The sequence below is a fragment of the Lutjanus erythropterus genome, chromosome 22 (assembly GCF_056507025.1).
Source record: "Lutjanus erythropterus isolate fLutEry1 chromosome 22, fLutEry1.hap2, whole genome shotgun sequence".
In the NCBI taxonomy this organism is placed as follows: Eukaryota; Metazoa; Chordata; class Actinopteri; order Lutjaniformes; family Lutjanidae; genus Lutjanus; species Lutjanus erythropterus.
The window spans coordinates 8561829-8584635 of record NC_139338.1 but is presented as its reverse complement, the minus strand read 5'-3'; the positions used below and the strand labels follow the sequence as shown (position 1 = coordinate 8584635).

General features: G+C 39.6%; 1 protein-coding gene across 2 annotated transcripts in view; it reads right to left on the bottom strand.

Annotated features, from left to right (window-relative positions):
• ano2b (anoctamin 2b) overlaps window positions 1–22807 on the bottom strand; it is a 90663-nt gene that overhangs the window by 52604 nt on the left and 15252 nt on the right. For both annotated transcript variants that reach the window (XM_084710720.1, XM_084710721.1), the window contains exons 5-13: window positions 9587–9685; window positions 9017–9168; window positions 8269–8323; window positions 8121–8172; window positions 4049–4104; window positions 3210–3257; window positions 2329–2393; window positions 1676–1810; window positions 915–1075 (exon numbers count right to left, since the gene is read on the bottom strand). In XM_084710720.1, the coding sequence (XP_084566846.1) occupies window positions 915–1075; window positions 1676–1810; window positions 2329–2393; window positions 3210–3257; window positions 4049–4104; window positions 8121–8172; window positions 8269–8323; window positions 9017–9168; window positions 9587–9685 (823 nt within the window). The remainder of the gene's footprint in view (window positions 1–914; window positions 1076–1675; window positions 1811–2328; window positions 2394–3209; window positions 3258–4048; window positions 4105–8120; window positions 8173–8268; window positions 8324–9016; window positions 9169–9586; window positions 9686–22807) is intronic.

The window sequence follows — 22807 nt, the reverse complement described above, 5'->3', positions numbered from 1 at the left end:
GGAACATACATGTGCAAATTAATCAGAAATCTTTTATGTGAAATATATGTATCATGTTATAATAAAGTGTTATGTTTTTGCATTGTCTCTGACAAAAAAATATATAAATTTAAAAAATGATCTATAATCTCCATCTCCAGATCCACTGACTACCTGTTGCATTTTTTTTGACTGCTTGTTTGGCAGTGATCAGCTGATCAATGATCAGAATGTTGATTAAAAAAAAGAATTTCAGCGCATGGACAGGTGACATGTTGAAGTACATCTTCTAGTCGCTGCACAACATTCAGAGAGAAACTTTCATATATCCACTGCCCAATTTTACAAACATTTCTTACTCACTTATAAATCTAGATGATAGTAGAATAACTGGCTTTCTATAACCTACAAAGCTCACAGTTGAAACACACATTTTCCCTTGTACCTGTAGTTCTATTTATCCATCCATCCATATTTTGAAGATTTTGGCAATGTTAACAAATGTGTCACTGCGCAGAAGTAAGCTTGCACCATAACGTTGTACGTTGTGCACTCATTGTATACTGAGCTATCTAGTGCAGTGATAAAGTTGGAGCGTGTAGTTTGGCAGAAAGAAAATATCTTCAAACTCAGCAACTCACATGAACAACAATATAGATGGATGAACATCACTACAGGTAAGAGGAAAAATCTTTATTTTTGAGGTGAACTGTACCTTTAAGAGAAGATAGAAGAGAAAAAACATGGAACACAACAGGAAAATCCAGAGTTCAGAGCATTTGACAAAACAATGATCAGACCACAGAGTGTTTGCAAGTCTCTGAGTGAAACCTGCACTTGAGGTGAAGGAGGTCATAGGATATGAGTGAGCAATGTCACGTTCAGGCCATCCTGTTTACATGCGCGAACACACACACACACACACGTAACCTCACCCCACAGAGACATGAAGATAGCAAAGAAGACAGTGGCGGGGTTGTCGAAGAGGTGCGAGGCTCTGGCGGTGCCGCAGGCGGTGCTCAGGCGCCAGAAGTCACAGGCTCCGTCACACAGAGGACACATGGTGAAATTGAGGCTCTCGTCACACATCTCCTGACTGCCAGAGGAGAATATCATGACTTAGACGTAACAACATTAGTACAAAAACCTAAAACAGTATAAAAATTCACTAAAGGTCTTTATTGCCTTCATGGAATCTCAGTAAAAATTACCCAGAAATCCTTGTGAGTGTTCTGCTTAACCGTTTAAAATGAATGGAACTTTTAACACACCACCACGATACAAGCTTCTCTGCTTTGACCTTATTCATAGTCAGTGTGGGCTGAATTATCAACCTTCACACACACACACATGCACAAATACACACACGCACACACACTGCCAGCCGTGCCTTCTGTGTTCCTCCCACACAGCACTGACTAAAGCCAGATACTGCAGGTATCTGGGCAATCCCTGTCTAGTGTGTGTGTGTGTATGTAAGGGCATGTGTGCATACATTAAAATTCTGGTAGGAGGAAATCCTTCTGCATCCTTCTAATGTTAGTGATAAAGACAACAGAATGTCAGATAAAAGACTGAGCATCTTCAGAGTTAAAATCATTAGAAATGTCACATATTTTCCACCATAATTCCACAGAAACATGGGATTTTACAATAGATCCTTCCACAAATGAAGCTGCAGTGCTCCTTGTAATACCTGGGTATATTAGTATCCACTGTTGCCACCCCGTAGCCGAAAACAATGATTCCCACGATGGAGGCTGGAATCAGCAGCTGAGTGTAGACACCGAGCCATGCGAAGTACAGACCGATCTTCTCCCCAAAGTACTTCCTGTGGGGTCAGAGGTCAGGGATTAGGAGGTGAAAGTGACAGTGGAGTTCACGGTCACGGCCGAGCAGACTGGAGAATTAAGGAGCACGCAAAACAGCGGTGAGAATCCTCATGCTGTGTTTAAAATAAGATGCTAAAATAGAGTGAGAGGTGTGTTGATGTCTTATTTTGGGCTTTCACTCCCTACGCCAAGATTTACGATGCTCAGATTTGTGCTCTAACTCTGCCTCTACACTACGACTGACAGACCTAAACACTGACTTTGACTCCACCCTTAACAGCCCTGAAAATACAGTTTCAAATCTCAATTATTTCTAAATTAGTAATATGAAATGTTCATATTACGTGATACCAAATAACCATAATGCACTGCAACTTTTGTATATTTGCAGCGTATCTTTTGTTAATTAAATGTTACAAGTGTATCACAGTTATTTTGAGTTGAAACAAACATTTCAGCCTGAAAAAATCGGAGTTACAGATGTGATTTCCACATGTTGGAGCTGTGTTCTCGGTACCTGACGAGATCAATGGGCTGGTACTTGTAAAAGGCTGAGTATCTGGCCCACTCCTCATGCAGAACCTGACAACACACAAGAAAGAGAGATGTAGAGAGAGTCAGTGTGGGTGTATGTCGTCATGTGTGTTTACCAGCGTGTCATGTGTGTTCACCGGTTGAAAATCAACAAGCGATCCTCAGAAGCAGAGCTGATCTGGAGGAAGAAATAATGTGATTTTTTTCAGTTAAACCTCAGTACATGAAGCCAAAGAACTGAAGTTTGAGCTACATTATCCTAACAGCTGAGAGAAAAAAAGTCAAAGGAGGAGGAGGTAATATGATGAAATGATATCATCAGGCCACAATAAATGATCTGGTCTAATATATGAATGCCATGATCATGATTAAATTGAAAACTTGCTATTTATACTTCATTTATATTTTGACCACAGTTCTTTGTTTGCCATTGTTTTTTTTCTTCACTCTGCAAACCTTCACTCCAAAAACAGTTTTTGTTTTGCTCCATCTATTGAAATTCAAGTCAGTCCCTGAATGTTGTTTTTCTGCCCTGAGCTCGGCTCTGCCTCTGAGAAATGTTTATTGAACTTAAACTCCAATCTGTGACAGTGTTAGACAGATGGGAAGGAAAAGAAAAATGAGAGAAGAGAGACAGATGAAACCATTGTTTAGAGCCATGGAGGTTGCTTTTCCTCTGTTGAAAGTTGAAAGTTTTAGAGTTTTAGTTGACGTTTGTGTCTAGCATACTAAAACACTGTGTCACAGTGGCTAGGACGCTGTCTCAGGTGTGAGAGCAGTTGCTACAGTGGTGAAGTTTTTGTAGTTTATCATTAGACAGAAAAATGAGGAGGAGGAAGAGAGAAGAGAGAAGAGTGGCTCTACCTGTCTGTCGTTCCTCTCCTCAAGGTGTCCGATGACTTTGTAGTCACCCTGAGGAGCGAGAAGAGAGGGTGAAAAACATGAGCCCACACAGAAATCTGTCACTCACTCACTCAAATAAAAGGCTGCACCTAATGCGTCTGCAATCTGCAGTTTTACACCTGAAGTTTCTGTTGAGATTTTCACATGAAGCTTTGAATGTCTGCTGTCATATTTTATGATCTCACCCCTCTAACAAAAAAACTGGAATGGTTAGTTGTTTTTAAGTTACTACAGGTGAATGGCTGCATTTGTGTGCAGCAATTTGGAGAGTAAATGTTTTTAAAAAGCACCAACAAATCTGGATTGAAGCAGAATATTTAATTTGATAAAAACATGTTATGTAGCGTCATCCTGTCCAGTGTCCTGATGATGCATGACTCTGTAAAATAAAGACAATTTTGATACCAAAGAATTTGAGTTTCTGTTGACTTTTAAAATAAGTTGCAAGTGCAATTTGTCAGCAATCAGGAGGAAAAAAGGAGAATATTGATCACAGGAGGAAACAGGATAAGGACAATGAAAATCAGAAGGGTGCGTGAGACATACTGCATAAAACTGAGTGTGTATTGTGTCTTTGAACTGTTGGTATGAACTGTGCCTATTTTACACGCTGAACCAACATCTCATGTCAGCAGATATGTGTTGTATTAAACTCGTATATTTAAGTAAAATCAACGGAAGTCATTTTTCTTTGTCTGTGACTCCTCAAGCAAGTTTCCATTCTCTGCAAATTGAATATTGTGGTGAAATAAATTGAGACCAACAGTAATTCTAGTGGGAAATCCAGACCTCATACTTACATCGTGGAGAGGGAAGGCAGCGTCGTACACGCCTTTAGCTATCAATGTGCTGATGCCTGGAAAAGAGAGAGACAGGGAGAGCAGAGGCATGAGACAACCCCAAGGGAGAATTTGAATGTCACTCTGAGGTGCTTTTCTCCTCCTGCTCTATCATCCAAATCATCAACTTTAATATGCCTTTTATGGAAATCATGTACTGAACCCACCAGAGATTTTAACCTATATTTGTCTTGAAACTTCAGTAGGAACAGTTTGGGCTGAAGATTGAGTGTTAAATCAGAAATCCAAGCAGCTGGCGAAGTAATAGTTGAGTCGGTGGCTTTAAAGAGCAAATTTCCACCAAATGGACCCAAGATGTGGCGTGAAATGAAGTGGTAGCCATCGTAAAGGAGCACCTTCTGTTATTTATCTTACATCTAACTCTGCACACTGCTCTGATGGTTAATATGTTATTGATTCCTGAAGATGAAAATCATCTTCTTCCTTCTTCAGATTGAGCGTTGTGTTGAAGCACACTGCAGCAGCGTGGGTTTGAACTCAGACTCACACTGGAAAAATGTTGAGAAAAACGCAAAATTTAAAGGCAACTTATTTCAATAGATTTTTTTAGTTTTGAGCCCTACTGAAACTCTTAAAGGACAAGTCTGTAACATATTTACTGTAATGAATCATGAAATGATCATGTTATGTCATCAAGGAAACATGTTCAGTTAAAACACTCACTTCTCTGACAACAACTCTCCAGACGCAGTTGTTGTGAAATTCCTGTCATCAGTCAGAATAATTTTTTGCACATCATTGCACATTTTCACATTAATTGGCATTAATTAGAGTTCAAATTAATGCCAAATGTTTGCCAACTCAGTTTTGTGTAGTGCAGTCTGTCCAGAGTGTGTATTTTCAGAGCAGTGAGTTTTTGTTTTCAGGATAACAGGCTTGACTTTACATGGACAGACAAGTGAAAGTTTTAACAGCTGATCAACTTACAGTGGAAGCTTGTTATTGTAAGTTTACAATGTTGAGCATGTCTTGTGCTGCTGCCGCATTCCTGCAGCCAGCCCAAGCTTCCCTGAGTCTGGGGAGGAGAGGGCGGGGGGGAACAACTTGCCTCAACTGTAGACTGTATATTAAAAAGGATTTCAGCCTATTTAATATAGTGTCTCTGGCTCAAACTCGCTACTTGGACTGCAGTACTCATTTTTTCCACATGCAATTGCTACGTATTGCTCCTTTAAGTTAAAAAAAAAAAAAAAAGTTTTCCCAACCAATAATGAAATAATTTACTACTCTTTTTTTAGACAAACTTGAATCTTTGAGTTTTCAAAACCCAAAATGTTTGTAAAGTGTCATGATTTTGGCTCTTGTGTTTAGAAGGGTACCCCAGACCTGCAAATGATCTCACAAGAGAGATCATTTTAACCCAAACTACGATCTCACCCCAACCATAACACGAAGGCAGCTGCCTTGAAATTATGAGTTTGCTCAACTTTTTTTTTACAGTGTACCAATGTCATTGACAAATGTTCTCAATTATAAACCAATTTCCTATCATTTCTATATAGAACACTCACGCTATTTTTTTTTTTATATTGTTTCCCACTGGCTATAGAGGCTATTCAGCCATCATGAAATAAAAAGCGGTGCAGACATCAGGCCTCACCCTGCAGCCACCACTGTTTCAATTCAGTTTTTCAGTGTCGGACAGAATGGGATTGGGTTACGTTGCTACCACTTTTTAGTCTTTGGAAAATTTCATGATGTCCTGATGTCCTGACCTGTGGATGTCAAGGCCGACGCTGACATGTCAGATGACCTGGCACTCGCAGCTGGCTCTTTCATCAAAGTAATTAATCAATTAATTATCAGTGCCTCAAAGGGGGGACTGGGAACTATGCAGTGATTAGCTGTGCTATTAATGAAACTCACGACCAACCCACACACATACAAATGCACCAATGCTCACTGAACCAGCTAGAAACAACCACAACTCCCAGAGGCCCCTGCTTCAATCTCAGCCTGACCCAGGAAGTGTGACCCACTTGTAGAGGAGATGGAGGAGGGCAGCGGAGACACAAGGAGTGGGATCTTTGTGTGTTTGTGACACAAATTTCATATACCAATAATGATGAGGAAAGACAAGATAGAGGTTAAGGAGATGCGTTTCTACTTTCTGTCCCCTTCTTCCCCCTGCAGCTCCATCAGTACCCGCTGGCTGAGACCTTCTGCTGTGATGGGGAAGCCAACCAGACATATGGTGGAACACTGGAAATGAAACGGGTGTCAGCTCATTTCTATATGGGACTGATGGGTCTCTTGACTGCATAGGCAGCTGTTATCTGCATGTTATTAAAGGCATACTACACAGGATTTTCCCTAAAAAACAATGTATAGACTCATACTATATGAACATAATGCCTCTAAATAATCAATAATGAATCACTAGAGGTGTGTGGTAGTGTCTGTACCTGCACAGACCCTGCCTCTGCCTCTATTTTTTTATTTTCTCATATTTTGCTGTGTTTGGGTTGTTTCTGGGCAGTGGTGTGTAGCCCCAACCAATACAGCATACATGTTGTGAGGTTGGAACTCTATAAAACCATAGCAGACAACGGTTACATCGCATTTTCAATCCCTCTCCTCTGCTCTATGTCCATGAGAGCTGCAGAGAGAGACAGACACACATGTCAGAGCAGACCGAGGATCCCTTTGGTTGTATTCACACAAGATTCAGCGTTGTGCAGAGGTGTGTCTATTATTTGCAAGTGATCAGATTGGATTTTTGTGTCCAGACATCACCAACCTATCTGCATTTGCTGTGGTAATGATGTAGGCACCTGTATCTACACGCACTGGTGCTGCAGTTTTTCAACGCAGAAGCTTGAGGAATAGCGATTCATACATTTTTCAACTGTGTGGTGTTTCTGATATATTTAGAGTCTTTTGTAGCTGCCATCATGATCAGCTTACTTACAAAAGCCATACACAACTGACACCGCTGCCGAGGTAAGCTTGGGCTTTTAATCACTAATCTTCCTAGTGGAACATCTGCAGCTGAAGCAAATGACTTTCTAGGAGCAGCCTGGTGATGAACAGCGAGTTGCTAAAAAGCCCAAACAAAACAAATCCCAAACAAATGAAGGCTAAAAAGGTGTCCGTCTCATCCAATGATCACGCTCCGTCTTTGTGTCAACTGCACTCCACTTCACCTCCTCATTGAACTCCCGGCGGGCATATCAATATCACCACCCACTTCACCTGCAGTCTATCAAACAGTCCAGATGCATTTGAGAGTTTCAGCACAGTCTTGTAATGCAGCTGACAGCCGACTTTACCCTGCAGAGGCACAGCCAAAGATGTTACACAAGTGTTTCACCACACCTGCTTTTGCGTTTTAATCTCACCCTTAAAGGGACCATACGCACACTTTTTACTGTCCCACAGCAGGACATACAGTAGTCACAATATGTCTACTGAGATGTTGTTCATTCTCTGTGACTCAAGTATTACCCAACCTGTTGCTGAGATTTAATTTCACTGGCATTCTGAACAGCTTTTGAACCAATGGGGGACGGTGCTAAAGTATGAACCGGTGATCTGTATCACAACATGTCATCTGCAAAGGCTCATTAAGACTTTTTATTAAGCCAGAACCACTAACTGCCAAACTAGGTTTTGTGACTCATGACTTATTCTTGGACCTCTGCTTTTGAGACTGTTGAATCAGTAACAGGCCCTCACACTTCATGGGGTAACCAGAGGAGTATATCAGATTGTGTTACTGCAATTCCTGCTGCTTGCCAACAGAAGTTGATAAAGTCATTGATTATTTCGTGCACCATTTTTGACTAGGACCAACATAATGGAAAAATCATTGATATTTGTCGGATGCTTATGCCTGCAGGGAACGTATTAGATCTGGAATGGTTCAACCTGATGTCCTTCATTTAATCACTGACCAAGTCAAAGTCTACATGTCAACGTGAAGAATGTATAGGGCTGGTAAAGGCAGCATGTGTTCAGTAAATGCCCCCAAGACACACAACAACAAACATGAACAGTTTTTTCAGCTTACCTATGGTTTGACAGGTTCGTACACACACCGTCCGTCTCAGGATCTCATACACCTAAGAAAGACGTAGGAGTATTATACTGGAGATAAAAGCTAATCTCGGACAAACATGCCACACAAAGGAGACACAGATTCAAATGTGAACGCTTACTATTCGGCCCCTTGTTGCGTTGTCAAAGAATGTGTCTTTAGATGTGATGTTATACCTGAAAGAAACACAACCATGATTAAAAAAACAGCATGCAAACTAATGCATACATCTTTATATCCTTGTATCTCTAACATATCAAACTTAATGAACGCTCTAGATTAATCAGGATCCTATTTAACCTGTTAATTGGTCGGAGCACCAAAATATTCATAAAGAGTCATAAAGTCAGCAAAATGACTCAGTGATGTCAGTTACAGAACAGTATTAACCTCAGGTTTGCTAACAACAGCTAACATTAGCCACCTAAGCTACTGGTAATAGACCAAGCAAGGCTACAAGACCAGTTGGAGTGTTGAACCAAACAGTATTTTCAACTTTGTTTCTAAGAGAATGAATGTTTCAGAACTTACACAGTTTTACATTAAAGGTACTTAGTGGAGTTTTTGACCACTAGTAATGTTTGGATGAGTGTGTCCCCATTTTGTTTGCATCATGTGATGGAAATAGATCAAGAAAAGTGGCAATGTGCTAGGAAAAGACAGCAACACTGAATGAAAACATAAACGATATAAACACACTCTGGAAACTCCACTAAGTACCTTTAAATTAGGCCGAGCTCTGCTTATCTGGTATATGGTTTCAACAACAGCATAGTGTGTGTGTGTGTGTGTGTGTGTGTGTGTGTGTGTGTGTGTGTGTGTGTGTGTGTGTGTGTGTGTGTGTGTGTGTGTGTGTGTGTGTGTCTCACAGGTGGAGTTTGTCCCTGGAGAAGCAGTGTGAAAGAAACTTGGTGCGTTCGTGGTCCTGATGTTGTACTTTGGGCTGGAAAGGCTGGTTTATTTTCCTCCACACGGTGCTCATACTGGACCCAAAACCACTTTCCTCTTTAAGTTCATAACTCTGATGAAAGACACAACACAGGATCAGCCATGTTACACGTTTGATAACGAAATGATTTACAGTTCTAAAGAAAATACTCTTTTCTAACATAGAGTGGCCCTGTAGAAATGAAACCCTAATGCATTATTAGTATAAATATCAGTAAAAGGATTTTTATTAACTGAGCCACATACAGTAGAACATCTGCTTCTCTCTCTCTTATTTGCTGAATTTGTCTCTGTGTGATTATTGAATTTGATGGCTCTATAAAGACGGCCTCATGCTGAGTGGAGGACTGACATTTACTACTGATGCTAAACATTATATCCTCAAATTATTACTGCATTGTTACTGTGTTGTTTTCTTTAACCATAGAAATAACAAGAAGTAAGTGCTGCACTTAGACCCAGAAACTCAACAAGTGTTAGTGAGATCTCACCGTCTTGGTTGGGACTTTAATCTTGAGAAACTCAGCTTCTCGACACAATACCGGCCAGGGTGCATGGAGACGAGTGAAGCTGGGGCCGTGGGTCTTTAACTGAAAAACAAAGGTTATGTGAAAATATGATATAAATATGTCTATGTAACTGGATACAGCCGGGAACCTTCCTGAAAAAACATGTCCCCATCACACCTGGACTGAGCAGGCTGTTAAGTTTGCTGCTTTACGTTCCAAAATGCAAATTTTACTTTGTATTAGTGTTAGCATCATGTTCTGTCCATAACAGGATGGTTTATGTTAATGGACTAACTGTCTGATTTATCCTGGTTTATAATTTTAAACATTAGTGTTTTAAAGTGTTCAATGGATTGAGTGCTGATTTTGCAGAGATCTCTATTTCTCATGTCATGTTGCCTATTACTATTTTAGGAAATGCAGAATGCATTTTATTCTGGCCATTTGCAGCCCAATAAAATCAGGTCTGTGACCAATTTTGGGGCCTGAAGTTTAGGAAATGCTGAAAGTCTTTTTTTTTTTAATTGTTCATATAACATAGAGCATTCAGTCACACACATTGGCCTGTCAAGCATATCTGCAAGCTTTAATAATGGGAAGATTATGGGTTTGATCCCCCATGTTTCTCTATTCCTCGTGCATGTGTACTGAGCCAACGTTTTCTATAAAAAAGTATTTTTTTTTTATACCCCAAACTTTCATTTTTAGGGAAATATATTACCAGATTGCTTGGCTGAAGCTACCTGCTTACCAGGCCATCTGTCAGTCCTGCTTTGCAATCCAATATAGCAGGAGAGACCTCAGTATGCGCTGCACTTCACAGCAGTCGACTGCTTCTCAGCTGCTTTTGCCTTCAGACTTCAAAACTGGTGTCTGGAGCTGCAACTCAACATTCTCAAAAACAACCCAGACACAGCCAATCACTGCCTTCAGCCTGACCCACTGAAACACTCTGGCCAACTAGTTTAGCCAGCGGCAATACTGGTGTTTATAAAAGATAGATCATGTAGCCACTGTTCCTAAAGCGAAGCCTGGAGCTGTTTTTCTTCTCTGATTTGCCGTCGCAGCCTGTTCTTGACACATTTGATGCTTTTTTTGCTCCTCGAACAAACAGATATAATATATTTACTGTGTGTAAAATAAAATCCTGACTCATGTAGCCAGTTGTGCTAATGAATCATGGTCCTGTGCCCACACTGTAATTATTATTTAGTATTAAGATGCATTAGCAAAATGTGATAATTGGCAGCTCTTAATAGCATCAAAGAGGTATGTGACTGAATTCGGAATATAAGTGCATTGACAAACCCTTTCTGGCTTTCTGTGGGTGACTTAGGAGCTACAATTTAACAGAAATAAACAACAAAACCTGTTTATTGTGAAAACCGTTGCTCCAAAATCCATGCAGCAGCCATAATGGAGCTGTTTTGCAGCGTGAGCGAGAGTGCAACCAGAAATGAAAGAGGGCAGAGCCAGCAGGGGACGACAGCCAGGTAACATTACCCTCCTCAGACCCCCATCAGCCTCTGTGAGGGGGGGGTGGGGGGCGGGTGACAAGAGAAAGGTGGCATGGCAAATGACGGAAACCTGAAACGATTCCCTTTCTCCTCTCTCGACTCCTACTCTCCTGAGATCTTTCACTCCCCCTCACCACCGCTGCCACCGCCACCCCTCCTCACATATATATTACTGTACCTTCTGCTACCCGCTAGACACTGTTTCACTGACTGATTGACTGACTGGCTGACTCACTAACTGTCACTCTTGCTCCTCTTATATTTCATTATCCTCTGTCTCGCTCACATCCACACTCTCCTTTGTCATACAGAAGGGTACAGCAGAGCGTAAAGCCACATGACCTTTAACACTCTGTTACAAAACGTATATATGAATGTAAAATCATAAGACAAATGTTTGTAGGTAACTTTTAGGTATGTTTTAATGTTTTAACTTGCACTACAGTCTATCTGTATAGAGTAGAAAATACCTTTCAAAATCAAACTAGACTGAACGATGCTGCTATTTGTGCCTGTTTTGTTTTCATTCTTCATTCAGTCTCATGTTGTGTTCATGTTAGCTGTTTCCTGTTTGGGAGGGGTTGTTATTTTTGCCAAAACCAATCAGTGTTAGGGCAGAATAAGCCAGACTGACATATTTGTCCCGAGGACGTCCTTTTAAGTCAACATGAAAGATGGTCGCTAGGAACAGCTGACTTCATGTTTGTCACGTCAATCAGAGAAATATGTAGATTAAAGAGTTGAAATTCGACTTAGCTTTGTTAATCTCATTCACGCTTGATTCCATTTTTGTGGCATTTTTTCTAAGTATTTGCAGAAGGGTGACATCCTCAATCTTAAACCTGCCTACAAAGCTCTGGTTGGTTCAGGTTGTTTCCAAGAAACAGCCATCAATGCGCCCCACTGCAGATGTTTTTAAATCACTAAAAAAAAAATATATAGACATGACAAATGACAAATAAACTATATATCTGAATACAGTTATTGCTGATACACGAAATCATGGTGAATACAACTATTGAACTGTATCTCATACAAGAAGTATTGCTAAAACAAGTGTTTTATCCAAATTCTCACTGAATGTACACTGCGGGTATCAGCATGGACGCTTATTTCAGGCAGCATCATGGCATCTGCATCTGCATTTTCAAAGTCCCCGCAAAACAACAAAGACCTCTGAGTTAGCAACCTACTTGCTTAAAATTTTAAATAAGCATCTGGGGCCCTAACACAATGAACCTAAACAAGCTAGCAGCTGGTACTTTTGTGATAATTTAGACATTTTAATACCAGCTTGCCACCCCCACATGCACTGCACTGTCATTGCATCTTGGACTTAGTGCTGCCCAAGACAATTGTGATTGGTTTACAGAAACACAAAACCCAAGGTGTTTTGTTTTTTTTCTCTTATATCAGAATGATCATATGTGGCGCCATACTTTTCTCCAGCACGAAGTGCTGTGGAGATAGATCTCGCTACTACTTCAAATCAGACTGCATTTCCCATAAGCCCTGATGCATGGCCTTCCTCTTCCCTCCTTCCTGCAGAACATAAACATGTCCACCAGGTCCTTTTTCCATTGGCATATAACCACCATCACCATATTTTGCAATCACCAAAAATTCTCTTTTTATTTGAAAATCTGACCTGGTGACTCTAAATTTAATTTGTAGAGTTGAAAACTGATAGCTGACAGTCTTCACAATGATTGTGTTTGGTTATGGTCCTAACTGCACTGTCACAAAATTAAGAAATTAGCAGTGATCCATTGATGTTAAAATGCTGCAGCTGCCTCATTCTTTTACTTTGGCGTCTATACCTCGCTCTCCTTCCTCACTTACTTGCACCCAACTTCCACCAACATCCATTATATTCCACCCACTTGCTCGCATTCATTTCTCAACATCTCTCGCCCCCCTTTTCCCTCCTCCTCCCTCCCTCCCTCCATCCCTCTCCCCTCCCCCTCCTCCCCTTCTCTTCTATCGCTCCATCAAAAAGCAGAGGATATAAATACCTTTCAGCCTGGAGAAGGTTAATTAGTAGAGGGATTTCCAATTAGCTCTTTATCTCTGTAGGGGGGGTAACTAGGACGCAGCCGGGGGCGTCTTTGGATGGGGGGGAGGCATCAAGTATGAGAGGGTGATCGGTTGGGCGATGGGATGGCTGGTAGTGAAGTGGTGAGCAGAGGGAAATCGAGTCAAGAGGAGCGTGGATGGTGAGAATGAGAGAGAGATAGAGACAGTGATGGAATGGACCACACAGGAAAATGACAAATTACGACAAAGACACACAAAGACACACAGCATGAAAGGCGGTTATTAGCAGGAGTCTTTGAATTGGGGAAAGTGTGGTGGGGGGCCTGACATTACAGGGTCTCTTTCATACCTGCAGGTGGGCGGATGTAGGGATGAACCTCCAGCTACACACGACCTGTTGAATCACCTGTGTTGACTAGCTTTACTTTTCTTACAACAACCACTAAAACCTGCTGACACATTTTATTTAATTTGATATATGATTTATTAACTCACAACTTTATACAAAGTATTTATTAGCAGGAGCAGCTACAGGCTTCTGCCGCAGAGCTGTAACACACTGTAAAAAACAGATCTTTTAGTCTAACACAGAGCCCCAAAATGTAGTTTCTTCATTTTTTTCCCCACTGTGGTCTCATCCCTAATACATGGAGTTTGGAGTTGCCACAGTAACACTTCATCTTTGAGTTTTTTGCTCCCAATTTCAGTGCTCATACCATCTCTTTTAAAAGCAGCCTCAAAACTGCAGCCTTTCAGTAACTGGCGACTTCATTGTGAATGGGTAAAATGTAGTATACCCCTGTCTCTACACAAAGCCAAAAATATGTAGGTAAGATGAACTGGATGTGACTCACAACTCTTCTTAGAGAGCATTCAGCCTTTCTGCCAGTGCATTCTGGGATGGACTTGGTAAGCAAGTGACTGGAGTCTATGGTAACACCTAAAAACTTAAAGGGGTGTGCATAAGACTGACATTAGACCATCATAACCATGACATGACGTGTCATGACCAGTGTTGGGCAGTAATATAACTAAGTTACCTTTTGACTTAGGTAGGCTCTTTTATGATGATGTATATCACATCAGCTGTTAGCTAAAAAGCTAAAGAAGGATGGAGGATGAGGGAGAAGGAGAGAGACATACTGTCCACAGGTGGGGGTATTGTCATTATTTTGACTTTGTTTGGTTCCACGAGAGAGAATATGTGGTGATGGAATCTAATTTGAATGAAAATAGACTTGGTTTATACCACAGCCTACATCTGGACAGCTAATAACAAAAGCTTTTGGGTGGGGTGCCCCTGTAGCTCATTGCTCCCTGTACTGCGGCTGTTAGTCCTCAGGGATGAAGTATTTTTGGAGGCTAGCCCCGAAGTTAGCATTGCTCTGGTTCCCTCCACAAAAAGCAAATAGGATTTATCCACTGGCTTTTGGATTACTGCAGAAAATAAGCTCAATGCTAAACAAACATTTATGATAATGACACATTCAGCAAGATAATCTTCACAAATGAATGAACACCACTTTTAAGATTTTTGACACGTTAATGCAACCGCCAAAAGTAAAAGGCTCATGTTAGGCTATAAACAAACTAAACCACAGCTGGTAAAGCCCCAGTGTCCCATGCTGTCTTGAAATAGATAATTTACACCATGTTTTTAGCCTAAATCTTCACTGTAGAGCAGGGGTGGGCAATTATTTTTCATGGGGGGCCACATGAGAAATTGATCAGGCTGCCGTGGGCCAGACACAAATTATATAATGTCCTAATAATAGCTAAATATCTAATAATGGAATAGCTAGAGGTGTTCTATATAGGACATTACTACTGTTGGTTACGCTTTCTGAACTGCCATGTGATGAACTGTGGGCTAATATTTTGTTGGCAATGTCCAAAACTGATGTTTTACAGTGTACCATGATTACCAGATACAGATTACAATGATAGTAGCGGCAAAAGTTTAAGAAAAAAACACAAACAATATGAATGTACAGCACTGAGTGAACAAAGTTACAGTTTACTATAAAAGATAAAGTTTTAATTACCAATGAACACAGCACTGACCCCTTTCAAAATAAAGACCTGATAACCATTTAATGGTCAGCAAAATGCTATTGACCGTCTTCGCTAGACTTTTATCTGCTTCAGATCCTCATCTTGGAGCCATGTTCACATGCATGTGCACAGAGTCTGAACTAGGTGTGTGTAGTGTGTGAGTGTGTGTGCACAAGTGAACAACATGTTGGGGCTTTAGGAGACTTGGATTACACCACTCTAGAAGTATGGAGGCATTTTAGGCATTTTATATATTGATATTTTTTGGTTTTGTTTTGTTTAAATTGTTTGGCAGATTCTGCAACACTGTTTTCCTGTGAAACTCCAGCAGTGTTTTGTGGACAAAATACTAAACCTGACCTTCAGTTGATATGAGGGCGAGTAGATAATGACTGAATTTGTTTAAATCACAGAACTTATCTCAGGAAAAGACAGAAAAAGCCATTAAAAAAAAACCTTTGACTTTGAGATGAGGGAACCAGAAGTGCTAATATGCTAACTCATTTCAAGGTGCTAAGGACAGAAGGAAAAACACTAATATATATGTGCAGTACTGACTTATGTCATATCACAATAAAAATATCTAAAGATCTAAGATGATATCTAGTCTTATATCACAATATCAATATAATATTGATATATTACCGAGGCATACTTAATGGGTATACATCTATAATCTTCCCCAGTACCTGTTGCAGTAATTGCCTGACATGTCTTTCCTTTCCAGAGAAAAATCTTCACATTCAGTAATCAATGATAATTGGCATTTCTCTACAACACAGTGGTGCAGCAGGACTTGAGCAGCACAGATGAGTGTGTTGTCCTGCTGCCGGGCCTGTTAAGATCATTCTCTATCAAAGGGATGTTTTACCAAAACACTTAATCCTGCTCATTCTGCTTCCCAAGCCCCCACAGACTGAACTCTGCACAAGTCCCAGCTCCACTTCTTAAATTAACATCCTGCTCTGATTTAATTAAAAGTGTTCTGTAAGAGGATGTCCCTCAGAGATCAAAGGTCAGCTCAATAATCCTCAGACACTGTCAACAAGTTTGACATTTAAGCCACTCTCTTTTTTTCCCTAGTATCCAATTACTGTGAAGTCAAACAGGTTGGAGAGTGGAGTTTGCACACAATTCACACCTTAATAAAAATCAGCAACTTTGTTTGTTTTTCAGTATTTTTGTTTTTCAAGTATTTAACCTCATTCTCTTTACTTTTTATAGACAATTATCTTAAATCATCTAATTATGCAGTAAAACACATGGTGAACTTAAACGGATAGTTCAGATTGTTTGAAGTATCAATACTCAGTGTCCAACTGACAGTAGATGACAGTCAACATGTCCCCAGCTAAAAAATATGTAATCAGATTACAGGTACATTTAGTAAAAATGGGGATTATTACAATTTTAAAACAAAGAACAATATACTATCATGCACAGTGTCAATTCATTATCATGGTTTCTTGTGAAAAAACGCTTCACTGGAGGGAAATTTCAAAATGTTTTGTCTTTAAATCAATCAATCAACCAATAAAGTTCACATAACAAAGGAAGGAACGGCAGCAACAACAAATATAAAACACTCAGAGCTGCCGTGATCAATCTTTTGTTAATCAACTATTGAATTAATCTGCATCTGTTTTAATAATCAATTAATTGTTTTGTTGTTTCAGATTTCAGTTTCCTAAATGTGAATATTTTCTGGTTTCTTTACTCCTCTCTGACAGTAAACTGAAAATCTTTGAGTTGTGGACAAAATAAGACATTAGGACGTCATCTTGATCAGTGTTTCCCAACCCTGGTCCTCAGGGCACACTGTCCTGCATGTTTTAGATGTTTCCCTACTCCAACACACCTGATTCAAATGATCAGCTCATCATCAAGCCTCTGCAGAAGCCTGACAACAACCTGATCATTTGAATCAGGTGTGTTGGAGCAGAGAAACATCTAAAACATGCAGGGCAGTGGTCCCTGAGGACCAGGGTTGGGAAACACTGATCTTGATCAACAGTTTTCACATTTTCTGACATTTAATGGATCAAACAACTAATCAAAGAAAGTAATCAACCAATTAATCCATGATGAAAATAACTGTTAGTTGCAGCCCTATAAACAATATATAGGCTAAACATTTTCACCATCTTTTATACTGAGGGAATCCGAAAGTAATGGAAATTAATCAAGTTACATTACTTTAATATTGTAATATTTGGATTACATTACTGACTACAATTTGTAACAGGAAATTAGTATCAGAATACATTTTTAAAGTAACCCTTCCAGCCCTGCCTTCCTACTGTGGTGTTTGTTCTGTATGACTGGATGAACAACATTTCACAGTCCAGCCAATCAAAGGCAGAGCAGGCCTGCCATGCTTTTGCCATCCTGGAAAAAACACTGACTATTTATAAGTGCTTCAAACAACCTTACATCAAATAATACAAACAATCCCTTTACTCTCTTTACACTATTAATAAATAACTTAACACGCAGCTATGCTAAACACTGGTTTAATGGTGAGCACTGACTCTATAATTTTGTTCTTGGCCAATAAGTCACATCTACCAGGGTGTGCTATGGCCAAATTTAGTCTTGTAGACATAAAAGCAGTTTAACAGAACCTTATTACCATTATTTAATGTGCTTTGTGAAACATTAAGTGTCGAACAGTTGGTTTATTCAGTGATTCATTCATTCAGTGCCACATTTTCAACCTGCTGCAAGAAACAAAGCCAAACTGAGGGGGCCTACTCAAATATGCTAAATATTTTAACATGCTAAGTAGCAGAATTGTGATTTCAGAGGAATTTGAGGTACATGATTCAATTCCGGGCCAATAAACAGTATTTACCAACACTTAGATTAACCATAATCCCTCAAAAAGTACTACAATGTCCATTAAAACCTTTTGGCAGACATTAAATGTCCTTCTAAACTAACAGGTCAGCAGTTAATGCTTTGGTTCTGTGATGTAACTTCATTTATTTCAAATTAGATGATCTGTTTGCATCACTCCGGTGCAGGCATAACCTTTTTTGATGCTGGCACAGCATGTACCTCATGAATCATAATGCCGTCAAAGTCAAACAATTTTGATTTGCTGCATTATTTTATTATCTGCACACAGATGACTGTGACTAAATGACTGATTTACAGTTTTCTGATTGTATCTATATGAGTGATTAAGTGAGCGGCAAACCTGCAGTTATTATCAGACAATGTTCCTTCTCTTTGTCAGCACCTCCTACAACCACATCGAGCTACACCCTGATGGAAGGAGTGTAATTATGTTTGTCAGTCATTTTGTAAGAGTACCCGTCACTACAGTACATTCAAATGAGGGATGCTGGAGTGCAAGTGTTCCTCTTTATACCAGCTGCTCTCTGCAGCAGATTCGATCTCTCCCTCTATCAATGAGATGAGATAAGGAGTATCAGTCAGTCAACTAAACTCATCCTGGCTTAGGTTCCGTGGCCACGTTGTCAACAATCTGATTAATACTAGCCTGCAGACCTCACACACTGCCAACTGGCTGCGGGCCAGCACACACACACAGACAGATGTCCACACAGTCACATGTATTTAGCCAAATAGGTATCTATCACACACACACACACACACACACACACACACACACACACACACACACACACACCAAACTCTGACACTGTGCATTGGTATGACATTGTTAAAGTATGACTATCTTGCATTTAAAGTGCACATAATTCTTCCCTAAACACTGCACAACAGAGAGTTTACGAGTCAACTGACCCTTCCTAAGTCCCGCCCCTTTTTGCTCTGTGCTCCAATAACAGCTGAGCAAACTTGGTACCTTGGCCAACTTTCTCCTTGACCTGGAAATGCAAAATATAGTGTTGCATGACTCCTAAAACACGGGAATAAGTTAGCATATGATATTTTCATAACTCGTTCTACTTCATAAAATACATCAGTAAAGTGGTGGATTTTGAAGCTTTTACACATCTTTAAAAAAGGCAGTTGCTAACAAGTAGCTCAATGAGACTGCAGTGGTTGTTGCAGATATTAAACATCATCGTGCCAAACACCACTTAGTGGTGGTGATGTTGAGGTATACAACTGTGGTGTGATTTGTTCACAGCGTAGCATTAGTTTTTCCTTCTGGGAATTGCATTTACCCTTCAAAAATCATAAAAGTGGTTCATTTGTGAAGATTATTTTGCTGACAAAAACATTTTAAGGAGAAATCTGTAAACCATTTACTGTTACTGTCATAAAATGACAATGGTATGTCATTAGAGATCAAGGAAACATGGTAAATGTTGACAGCCATGGTGTCTCCCTTTGAAATATCTATTCCAGGTCTAGTTTGCTCACTTCATGATAACTGCAGTTCAAATTAATGCTGAATGTTAAATCAACTGTTAAATCAACCAAATAAGTTAGTGTTTGTTTATGAGTCGTGGCAGACAGTGAGACAGGCAGTCACTTCAAGTCCAGAGTGTGTTATTTCAGAGCAGTAGACTTTACTCTACATTGGACAAATGATAGTTACCTGACAGTTATAAACAACTTTTTTTTTATTATGTTGCATGTGTTTTGTGCTCCTGCAGCCAGCTGAGCTTCATGGGCAGAGGGAAACAACTTCAACTGTACAACATATATTAAATAGGATTTCAACCTATTTAATATATTATCAATGACTCAAACTCACTATTTGAACTGCTGTACTCATTTTTAAGTAAGATAAACTTTTGTTTACATAGCTTATTATCTGCAGTAATTCAAAACTCAAAGGAAAAATCCCTTTTGCTTTTTGTGGAGCTAAATTCCAGGTTGGCCTACAAAATTGCTTCATGCCTGCAGCACTCTCTCAGGTCACATCTTAAATTAGACAATAATAGCAATATGTTAGCACCTTAATTATTAATGTAGATTAGCTAACTAGTTAGCTAAAATTTGCTAACGTAAGCTAACATAAAATATGACTATATGTTGCATCTAAGCATCTTCAAAATTTGGTTTCTTTTCAGCATTGAAGAGCCTTGGATATAGCATCATTTCTGTCCTGTGAAAACCACTTATCTCCAAAGTTGGTGTTTTTCTTCTAAAACTTCTAAAACTGGAAGGAAGGAAGTGTTCCTTTATGAGTTTAGACACTTCTCTTATTTCTTAAGCCAAATAAACCATTTCCAAAGCCAGTGGATTATCTGAAAAATCCAGTGTCACAAAGCTAAAAAAAGGGCTGAGTTTCCTGGCTCTGGAAAAGTTCACATTTTGGCGATAAATGGTTTTCATAGGACGGCGATGATATCTAAATACAGGAAACAGGAAAAGGAGAAAGTTGCCAGAGGTTTCAAGTTTGCTTAACTGTCATTGAAGCACAGAGCTAAAAGGGGCGGCACTTTGCTTCTGCTGTATGAAGTAAGGATCTAGCAATTTTGTGAATTGTGACATCACAGCGGTGATACAATGTAGTCATCAGCTGACACTGACACTTCATTTCCCCAAATGATTCCTCTGAGTGTCAGAGCCAAAAAGCAGCAGCAGTCATTAACTGACAAGTGGAACTTTTAACAATAACTACAAGTACATTTGTACAACTCTGTGGCAGTGAGCCTGCAGCCGCGCTACAAGAAAACAAAGCACACAGACTGTGTGTTCTGCCAAGAGCCTACTACACACACACACACACACACACACACACACACACACACACACACACACACACACACACACACACACACACACACAATCCAAAAGCAGGATTGAACTACACGCTCACTGGTTGCTACGTAACACACAATCACGGCGAAGCGATTTGTACATGTCAAAACAAAATTACCCGTTTCAGGCTAAATTAGTAAATCGATACAAAGGGGTCAGTACAGCAGCTGTGTTGGCTGCAGCGACTAGAATTAGTCTGCCAGCTCACATTGAAGCCATCAGGGCCTTGTGTGGATTCAGACTCTAAAATAAACAGAGTCGTAGTCATATATAGAGGTGGCAGAAAATAACAGGCATCACATGAAAAAGTTTAGACTGAATCATGGTAAGAAAACTGCAGTGACTGTGAGTTATATTCAGTAAACTGCCATTTAGCAGCATCTTTCAAAGAGGAATGTGAATTTTCAAATGAAAGATCTCAGAGCTGAGATCTCAGTGTGTTTTCATTATGTGAGAGGAGGTAATTATATCTTAGGAGAAGATACAATTAAAATGTTTATCTGAGTTCAGTTCAAATGTTCAGAGCTCTGGTCTAATCTAGTTCTGGAAAAATGGCCTGTTTGATATATTCTGACCATGTGGAGCAGTCATCAGTTTGTTTCCATAGGATCAATATACATCCACACTGCTGGCAGTCAATATTGTTGCTTTAAGGCCTCCTTTGTCTTCCAGCAAGTGTTACTGGAAGACGGTACAAGGCTGAATGAATCATCAGACTTGATTTTTTTCCTGTTGCTCAGGTTTGCAGGTTTGGTGCAGCGTGCACCGACTTATGCATCTGTGTGTTGCCTTGGATACGAGCTGTTCTGACACAGACATTTCTTAAAAAACATTTTCTGAGGGGTTTTCTATCAAGGCTTTTGTGACAGTGGTTTTGATTGACTTATTCTGCGGTGCATTTTTGGGATGATTTGGTGTTTTGTGTGTCTATTTTTTGGTGAGCCTTTGGGATAAGTAATTTTTTTGGTAATTTCATTCAATTCTGGTCATGTTTCATGGTGCAGAAAGGTGCATATCACTGCTTATTGTGAGTGTTTACACACTGCCAAGTCGATGACTGACTTCGCAACTGAATATTAAGTGCTAAATGGAACTGTGAACAAGTTGACCCAGAAATTAGTGTTAGATTTCTTTGTGAATGGCCACAGAAAAACACTTTTATATTTATATGATCTTATTTCTACAGAAGCCCAAATAATGACTTATCTCAAAATAATGAGAAACTCTCAAAATAATGACTTAGTATTGCTAAATAATGACTTATTATCTCAAAATAATGAGAAAGTTTCACAAAATGTCTTTCAAATTCAAATTGTTTCTCATTATTTTGAGATATCAAGTCAACATTTTCAGAAAGTGTCTCATTGTTTTGCAGAACTAACTCATTATTGTGCAATACTACGTGATTATTTCGAGAATGTCTGTCATTATAATGACTTACATGATCTTTTTTTTATCACACTGGTGGAAATGGGCTTTCATGTATTTCATATTTGTGATTAAAATAAATATTTTGTTCATAAGCTTGAGCTGAGTCAGCCTACTTGTGTATCAAATTCTGTTGATATACAGTACAGTGGCATGTATTTTGTTGATTTTAATGAGTACACAGTACCTGTGTTGCACCGTAGGTACACAATATTCCAATAAATATCTTAGCATTCTTTTGGCTATTGACGAGTCTGCACTGTGTTTTCCCTGCTGACACATAATGATCATCAACATTAACTTCATGACTCCTCTGGATCCTCACTTTTTAATGCAGTGTTTTTATTTTGTTCAACAGCAGCAGGGTGATTTAGGCAGAACAACATGGGACATAAAACTTGAAAAGAGAAATAAAATGTCCTCATGACACTAGACTCTTGCTGGTGTAATAGCCGCC